At 62.2% G+C, this 8,585-nt stretch overlaps 1 protein-coding gene across 1 annotated transcript in view; it reads left to right on the forward strand.

Annotated features, from left to right (window-relative positions):
• Window positions 1-8,585, forward strand: part of PPP2R2C (protein phosphatase 2 regulatory subunit Bgamma) — a 51,956-nt gene that overhangs the window by 31,337 nt on the left and 12,034 nt on the right. Inside the window, exons 4-5 of the mRNA XM_077750381.1 lie at window positions 2,841-3,010; window positions 7,875-7,966. Of these exons, the coding sequence (XP_077606507.1) occupies window positions 2,841-3,010; window positions 7,875-7,966 (262 nt within the window). The remainder of the gene's footprint in view (window positions 1-2,840; window positions 3,011-7,874; window positions 7,967-8,585) is intronic.

The following is an 8,585-nucleotide window of genomic DNA, read 5'->3' on the forward strand; positions in this document are numbered from 1 at the left end:
AGTGACACTCTGCAACCTTTTGGCAAGAATAGTGGTATCAGCAGGGCTTGAAAAATGATAAGAACTTCCAGGTGAGGTTTTTCTCACAGCTGTCACTGTCCCTTCCCCTCGATCGCGTGCGATGCCGGTCCTGTGTGCTCAGAAAGCCACCAGAACAGGGGACGGCCAGAACCGCGGTCACACGGGGCCGTTTGGTGCTTCTGTTCTCAACTATTGATTTGATCGCCATCCCCCCCGCCCCCCGCCTTTGACCTTTGCGCTGTCTTGTTCCTTGAAGCTGGCGGGAGACACAGCCCATGGCTCTGTGCAGACGCCCCTCCGTGATTTTGCCCCACAGGACATTCCAGACGCCTGCGCCAGGCGAGGGGGTGAAGTGAGGTGGGCCTGCCCTGGGGGCCTGGGTGGAGGCCGGCCGGGGAAACCTCCAAGGCAGGCATGGGTGCAAGGGAGGCCCTCAAAGTTGGGGTGCAAGAGACTAACCCCACTTGATGTCTTTAGAAATCCCCTTCTGTTCTGACCCCTCGGGGCACAAATGCTAATTCAGTCGAGGGAGGGCTTCTGCCACTACCTGGGGAGGGGCGGGGGTGGGGGGGCACCCAGGTCCCTGCTGAGTGTTTGGGGGCTCTCTTCTCTGAAACCCTCTGCCCTGCTCATCAGATACAGGTCTCTGCCCCTGTTCGTTTAAGGAAGACACACGCTCTCCGCACTTTCAGTAGGAAATTAAGTACTGAGATTTTTACAAATGTTTATAACTGCTGGAAACGAAGTCAGTGGCCCAAAACACTGATTACATGAGACGTGAGTCAGAATTCAGAAGTTTTACGGGCGCCTGGGCGGCTCAGTTGGTTAAGCATCTGACTCGATTTCAGACTCAGGTCCTGATCTCAGGGTTTGCAAGTTCAAGCCCTGCATCGGGCTCTGCGTTGACAGTGCAGAGCCTGCTTGGGATTCTCTCTCCCTTTCTCTCCACCCCTCCCATGCTCTCTCTCTCTCTCTCTCTCTCTCTCTCTCTCAGTGACAAACAAATAAAATAAAATAAGAATTCAGAGGCTTTAGGGGCTAAAGGTGACCTGCTATGAGTTCTCCTTCACTCTGCAGGGAGGTGAACCCTGGAAAAACCCACACCTCGCCTATGGGATGACTCCTTCCCTTGGCTTACAGCGCCTCGCTCGCTCCTTTCTCCGTCCTCGTGACCTTCTGCTTGTCCGTGCCTCAGGCCCTTTGCACATGCTGTTTCTTCTGCCTGGAGTCCTCCTCTCTCAGTACCTACTCTGTTCTCTGCCTCACTTCACTCAGATCTCTGCTCAGATGCTCTCTCCCACCGGGCACTGTCCACCCAGATCCCCAGCCCCGAGCCCTCTCTGTCTCCTTGCTTTAGTTTTCTTCCCGCCCTCATCACGCCCTGATGGTGTAGCATGTCCGAGTTTCGTTGCCTGTCTCTGTGCAAATGTCAGTTCCAGGAGAGTCGCTGCTCTCTGCAGCATCCCGGGGTCTCACACAGGGCCTGGCGTACGGGGGGCGCTCAGTGTGGACTGGAGGTCTGAGAGAATGAATGAATGCATCGGACGAGAGCATCTGATTGGCATGAAATGTTTCCAGCCACTGTGCAGAGGGGAGCCTGGCAAGGGCAGTATTTCTGGGAAAGGCAGGAACAGGAGTGAGATGGGGAGTCCGGGGGACGGGGGGAGCATAAGGGGGAAGTGGGATTTGGGGACTGGGGGGGGCAGGCAGGGAGGGCACTCCTGGGAGCCCCCAGCCACGTGTGATCAGCTCCCTGCTTCCCTGATTCAGGTGTGCGGGCTCAGGGGCCCGCAGACAGAGTGGCCACTCAGCTGGTTTCCATGGGGACGGCTAGAAAGGCCGTCAAATGTCTCAAACCTTCCAGACGGGCTGAGAAATAGCTGCCGGCCTTCCACTCCGTCCCTGATCCCTGTGATCCCCGTGGCCCCCTCCCGAGGAGCTACTGCTGGTTTGGCTTGGTTAGCTGCCGTTCCGCGTGGGGACTGCCTGGTCCCCACCCTGCTCCGGCAGCGGGGCCACTGTAGGATCTGATTGGCCAGCGAGGGTGTTGCTGGGCAGACTGGCGGGGCAGCCAGCAACAGACTGAGCCTCGACGCGCCTGGCCCGCCCGGTGGGAACCTCCACGGGGGATCCTCCAGGGAGGGGATGCTGCCGGGGGGCCGCTCGCCGCACACTCTGTCCCAGAGTGGGAGCATCCCGTAGGGACAGCAAGCTGTCGCCTTTGGGAGGCAGGTAAGCAATTTCCTGTGTGGAGCCCCTTGTCTGAGATACTAGGAGGTGGGCAGCGGGCGGCTGACGGGACTCAAGCGCCATCGGTGGCAGCGAGATTTGATTTAGCCACGGTCCCCGTAGCAGCCAGACAAACGTGCCTGCCGGTGGGGCTCAGCTGTGAGTGCCCAGTGCACCGTGAGCCCCGGGGCCTCGTCCCAGACGCTGCCAGCACGTGCGAGAACATCAAGACACCAGTAGGTGGCGGCAGAGTGCAGCACAGCCCATACCCCTCTGGGTTCTTCTAGCTCAGTGCCTGAGGCATGGATTTTAGCCATCTGTGCCTCGGTCGTCCGGGCTATGAAATGGGAAGGATAGTGGTCCTGACCGGGTGTTTTATCAGGGGACTGGATGAGCTAATGCACGGGCAGGGCTCTGCACAGAATCTGGCTCAGGGTGTAAATGCTCAATAAACATTGTTCCAAGATGCTGCTTCAGGTTTGATGAGAATGACGGTACGGTGAGAGCCCAGGACGGAAACAGAGTCGTCTGCTCTTCTGACCCGCAGGGTGAGCAGCCCGGTGACGGCCATCGGTTCTCTGTCTCCACAGTGTTTGAAGAACCCGAGGACCCCAGCAACCGCTCCTTCTTCTCCGAAATCATCTCCTCCGTGTCGGACGTGAAGTTCAGCCACAGCGGCCGGTACATGCTTACCCGGGATTACCTCACGGTCAAGGTCTGGGACCTGAACATGGAGGCGAGGCCCATCGAGACCTACCAGGTGGGTGCTGCAGCCTAGAAGAAATGGAGCCCCTCGGAGCAGAGGGAGACCCCCGGCCTCCGTCCCCCGTGCCCAGAACTCCCAGGAGGGGGCAGCCCCGGCCGCAGAGGTGGCTTCCATACGCCCCATGTGAAGGCTCAGGAAATTGGGCAGCCGGTCCCCAGCCACACCCCGGGGCTCAGGACTGCCTCGCAGGGGGCGGGGAGTGCCGTCCGCTTGCTGGCTTCTGCCCTTGGGGGCCCTGGGGAACAAGGGTAAGCGTCAGGCAAGGCCCGGTTCGCAGGTGCAGATGGTGAAGGCTGCAGTCGCCGTCCCCTCCCCCGCCCCCCCCCCCCCCCCNTGGTGACGGAGCACCACGTTTTACTTTTCTGTTACGATCCACCCGGATAGAGTCGGAGGGTAGAAAACAAAACTCACGTGCTGTTCAGTTAGACCCCATCGGAAGCCACAGCTAAACCGTGACAGTGCCACCAAATATTAGGTGTCCAGGGGTGTCCTGTGCTTAGGATTTTCACCTGTATTTCTTACTGCCCCTGTGAAGGGGGTGCCTGCAGGCAGGGGTGGGGCGAAGGGGTGGCAGGAAGGGAACCTGGGTGCTAACAGGCCGGGGCATGTGCGCGCCGCCTCACAGCTGGGCGGTGACGGGTCAGAGACCACGGGGGCCCTCCGTCCCGGTCCCCCTTCCCCCTCCCGCCTGGGGTAAGGGGTGTCCCGGGAGATAGAAGCAGCCTCAGTGGGAAGGGTGCAGGGCTGAGGGGACAGGCCCACAGGGACGTCTGGCGTGGCTCTGGTCCGTTGTGACCCTTCTCCTCGGGAAAGGCTCCTGAAAGAGCCATCACGGCTGCTGGTGACGCCCCTTTGCTGGCCATGTGTTACCGGAGGGCCTGCCCAGCCCCCTGGGTGTCCCCTAGGTCCCCCTTCACGCTGCCCACTCCAGGAGGCGTCAGCCCGTCCTCTGCCCCTCAGGAAATGGCAGAGACGGGGGCGGGCATGACACAGCCCCCCTCCCCTGCCCGCCCGGGAGGAAGTGACTGTCGCAGCTCCCCGGGGCCCCTCCGCCTTCCACACCCTTGTCACCCAAGGCCCACGGACTCCAACACTTAGTGCGGTGTTTAATATGGACATTTTGCAGGGCAAGGGTCCACGGCCTCCAGAGATCCTCCAAGCATGTGGGGACCCAGTAAAACGAGGGGATGACCCACCTCCAGCCCGGTGCCCGGCCTCTGGCCCGCTGGCCTGTTGCTTCTAAGATAATATAGTTACCGAAAACCAGCACGGTAACTAACGGTTTTGGCTGTGATGCCCTAGAACTATGCTCAGTGGGGTTTTGGTGCTGATCCCCAGTGCCCAACACACAGGGACTCTGCTCCCCGAATTCACAAGAAGTCCGGAAGGGGGCATCCAGGAACAGCGAGTGGCCCCAGGACCTCCTTGGTCTCCCAACAGCTCCTCCTGTGACCTAGTCTGCTATCATTCCCATGTCAGTTTCCTGCCTTCCAGTGTGACACCTCCTGGAGGCGAAATGGCTGCCACTCCTCCGGGAACCATGCCTACATTCCAGGAAGGAACTAGGAGGGAATGTGAAAGGCTGTGCCAGTTGGGTCTGTTGGAGGTTTTATTGGCACCGCAAAATCTTTCCCAGAATGTTCTCCAGATGACTTCTTACAAGTCTCTGGCTACAGTGGGTCTGTGGCCAGGCTGGGAAATGAGTAGTTTTACAGCCTCTGCGTTTAAGAAAGGTAAGGGAGGGTGGGGTGGGGATGGGTGTTGAGCGAGCACGCACTGCCTTGAGCTGTCCTCTGAAGCCGCCCAGCTGCCCTGGGGAGTGGGGCCGGTGTTCTCTCTTTCCCGTTTTATTTGGAGAAAATGCAGTTAAATGGCCCATCTGGTGGGATTGCTGCTCACGGCCGTCTCCGGAGCCCCTGCGCTTCCTGGCTCTGCCGCCAGAGGGCAGCAGGCGCTCACTTTGGAGGAGAGGGCGAGCGTGCGTGCGTGCGTGCGTGCGTGCGTTTGGACGGGTGTATCAGTGAGGCTGCTCTGACCGCACAGGGAGAGCCGGAGGGGCTGCCCACGAGCCCCTGGGAATCGGTCCGTGGCCGGCGGTGAGGCCGGGCACCACGTATCCCCACGCATCTGTTACGCGTATTTGGCAGGCGCTCTGTGCCCGGCTGGCCCCTGGGCCGCAGAGAGAAGTGGCAGCCGCAGCCTGGCCCTGCGGGGGCCCGCGCGACGGGAACACGGGGACCCTGGGTGAGGCGCGGCTGGGGCCCAGGGCTGTCTGAACGCCACGGCCGCGCCCTCCCGCGCCTCGCCCCTCGCCCCACGCTCTCCTCGCCGCCCCTGGTGCCTCTCGCGTGTGTGTTGATCAGCCTGCGTCCCAGGCTCCTCCGGGGCTGCCTTTGACCTGTCACTGGAGGGGGGGGCTCACACGCCCTCAGGGGTCCTCTCTGCGGGGCCCCAGCCGGGACTGTGACCCTGGGGCTGTAATGTGCCCTAGGCCTCGCTCCTCCAGCCTCTGCGCGCGGGCTCGCAGGCAGGGGGCGCTGTTCCCCACCCGACGCGCGCACCTCGGCCTCCATCCGAGGCTTGGGGCGTTTCCGGGTGTCCCGGTGTCCGGGAGCCCGGTTAGGCTTCCCTCCCTCCAGGTCTTGGGGACGCGCAGGACCTGTGCCCCCTCCCCCAGCCCCTCCCTTGGCTCTCACAGCACAGCCCTCCCTCCTGTGCCGCTCAGCCTCCTCCCCGGCCCACTGCGAGGCTCACCCTCCTCCCTCTGGCCCCTGGCTGGGGNCTAACCCCACTCGCCCATTCCAAGAAGCGCATCAAGTTCCCGTGACCTACCGGACGCACCGCGCCTCGCTGGGAGACTGTGAGGAACGAAGCGGAGCCAACAGGAAAGATGCCCAGAGACCAAGGAAGCGCACAAATGAAATAATCACAGGCTGCAAGAAGTGGGACAAATAACCCAGGGGCCGAGGCAGAGAGAGGAGGGGTGCCGGCGTCTGATGGAAGCGAGGGCATCAGTCGTCTGGGGGGAAGGTGCTCCCAGAGGAGGGGGAGGCAGGTGCAAAGGCCCCGAGGCAGGCACATGGTTATCGTGGTCAGGGAATGATGGCGAGTCAGTGGGGGTGGAGTGAGGGGGGGAGAAGAGCCTGGGGTCAGAGAGGTGATTGGGGGCACAGTCTAGGGGGCGTGTGAGCCCTGGAAGGTATTGGGCATGATCCAGCTTGGTTTCTCGGGGCTCCCTCTGGTTGTCCGTGGAGACACTCTGGGTCTGGGGGCGCAGGATCGGGGGGAGCAGCCTGGGGGCATTTGCAGTGAGCTGGGAGATGGTGTTCAGGGCAGCAGGCAGCACGGGGCGTGGTGAGAAGCAGCTGGGCTCCAGACCGCTTTGGACTCCGGACTGGCTGCAGGGGCGTGAGCGACGGGAGGTGCGCAGAGGGATGCTGTTTGCGGCTGCGGCGCCAGGAAGGACTGGGGGCCACGGGGCTCACAGTGCGCAGCCTCGAGGGGCCTCTCGCCCACCCGGGTGGCCGCTGGATGGTCCGCTGCGTGGCTCAGGGGAGACAGGTCCTGCTGGGGAGGAAGGGCCGCGCGTCGTCAGGGCGTAGAGGGAATCACACAGGCGCGCAGGCAGCGGGGAGCCCACTCCGAGGGCCGGTGGGCAGGCAGGGGGAGCCCTCTCTGGGGAGGGGCATCTCAGCTGAGACCGGAGGAAGTCACCATGTAAGACCGGGGTGAGCCTTCAGGGGGGAGGGGGTCCACACCAACACAGAAGGTCGGGGCAGGACCCTCCGATGCACTGGACCCTCCGAGGGAAGAGCCAGGGGGGTTGAGACCCTCAGGCCGCGGACCCTGAAGGCTGCCGGGCGGGGTGGGGGTGGGGGGCGCCCATCTTTTTATAGATGAATACGAGGTTCCCAGACAGGAAAGGATAAACATCTCCCCTTTCTTCCCTCCCCTCCTCTCCCTACACTTGACCCTTGGCTTGTGGCCTGTGTCACTGCCCAGCAGGGGGTGAACATGTATTTCGGTCTGTGCCTCCCGAGTTAACCAGGGTCCCAAATACCCATCGGTGCTTTGCCCTTTGTTTGTCTGCTTGGAGGGGCCTCCTGACCCCCTTCCCGGCTGGGAAACCGGAAGGGGCAGAGCCAGGAGTTCAGGCTCTGGTTACCCGTGTACCTCCCCTCCCCCACGCAGAGGGTGGGGCCACATGCCTGGCAGAGACCGGCCCCCACGAAGCCCTCTGGGCATAGAGGCCACTGTCAGATGGGCCCAGGCCACGGGGGCATCACCGTCCGTCCTGTGGTGTCACGTAACTCTGGAAGAGCATCCTGGTCTTCCACTTATAAGCTGTGTGACTCTGGGCCAGTTACTTACCCTCTCTGAGTATCAGTGCCTCATCCATAAAACAGGACAAGGGACGCCCACCGAGATCGTGTCGGAGAGGCCTGTGTGAGCTCCCCTTCCCCCTTTCTTCCATGATTCGTGCTCATGGTGACTGTTACTCTCCAGGGCCACGGCCCTGCACCAGACAGTCGCCTAGTTGATCCCACAAAAGCCCATGAAGTATGTAATCTTATCAGTTCAAGGAGGAAGAACCAAGGCTCAGAGAGGTGAAGTCACTTGTCTGGGATCACACAGCAGGGGGTGGGGGGGGTGAAGCCAAGATTTGGCCCCTATGGTATTGTTCCCTTTGTCACTCACTGTGTGACTGCCCCCTCTGGCCACACTTCTGGGGTCGGCCGTGTTGGGCTGCGGGTGCTTCTCGGTGAGCAGGGACCCCAGAGGCCCAGCCCCTCGCTGCTCAGGGACCTTCTCGCAGTGGAGACCAGGACTGACTCACCCGGGCCCCTTCTCTGACCAGGTTCACGACTATCTGCGGAGCAAGCTCTGTTCCCTGTACGAGAACGACTGCATTTTCGACAAGTTTGAATGTGCCTGGAACGGGAGCGACAGGTAACCCCCAGCCTGGGACAGCGGCCCGCTCGCTGCTGGCCTGGCGCCCTGGGGAACTTGATGTGGGAAGGGGCCTCACCGGCCAGGGCAGGAAATGACAGCCGCATCTGTGACTACACCTGCCCTGCACTTGGAGCCGCTCCCCCTCCCCCTCCCCGCCATCCCGAGTGGAAACAGTCAGTGCTGGGCCCCTAGCCACACGGCCACTCCCCCAGGTTGTTGGGGGGGGGGGCTCCCTGGGGAGAGCTTAGCCGCTGGTCCTTGCCCTCTCCCTGCTTCCGACATGGCTGCACCTGTCCCCCCCCTCCCCCCCGGCGGCTCCCCTACCTCGCCCCCACCCCAGGGCGGCGGGGACACCACAGCCCCGCACTCTGGGCTGGCAGGGTGCCCCAGGCCCGGCCACATCTCACAGCCCCCCCACGCGGGAGATGGCCCTATGTAAGCTCCTGTTATCCCATTGCTGCCTCAGCCCACGGCCGGTGTAGACGGGAAGGGCCAGCACGGGGACCCAGGTGACAAGAAAATGCAGGATACAGCCCATCACGTTTTCACAGTTGGAGCAGGCTCCGTGTCCCCTTCCTGTCCTGCAGTGCAGTGTGGTGGGGGGAGGGGTGGTGTG

The sequence above is a fragment of the Crocuta crocuta genome, unplaced genomic scaffold (genome assembly GCF_008692635.1).
Source record: "Crocuta crocuta isolate KB4526 unplaced genomic scaffold, BGI_CrCroc_1.0 scaffold179, whole genome shotgun sequence".
Classification (NCBI taxonomy): Eukaryota; Metazoa; Chordata; class Mammalia; order Carnivora; family Hyaenidae; genus Crocuta; species Crocuta crocuta.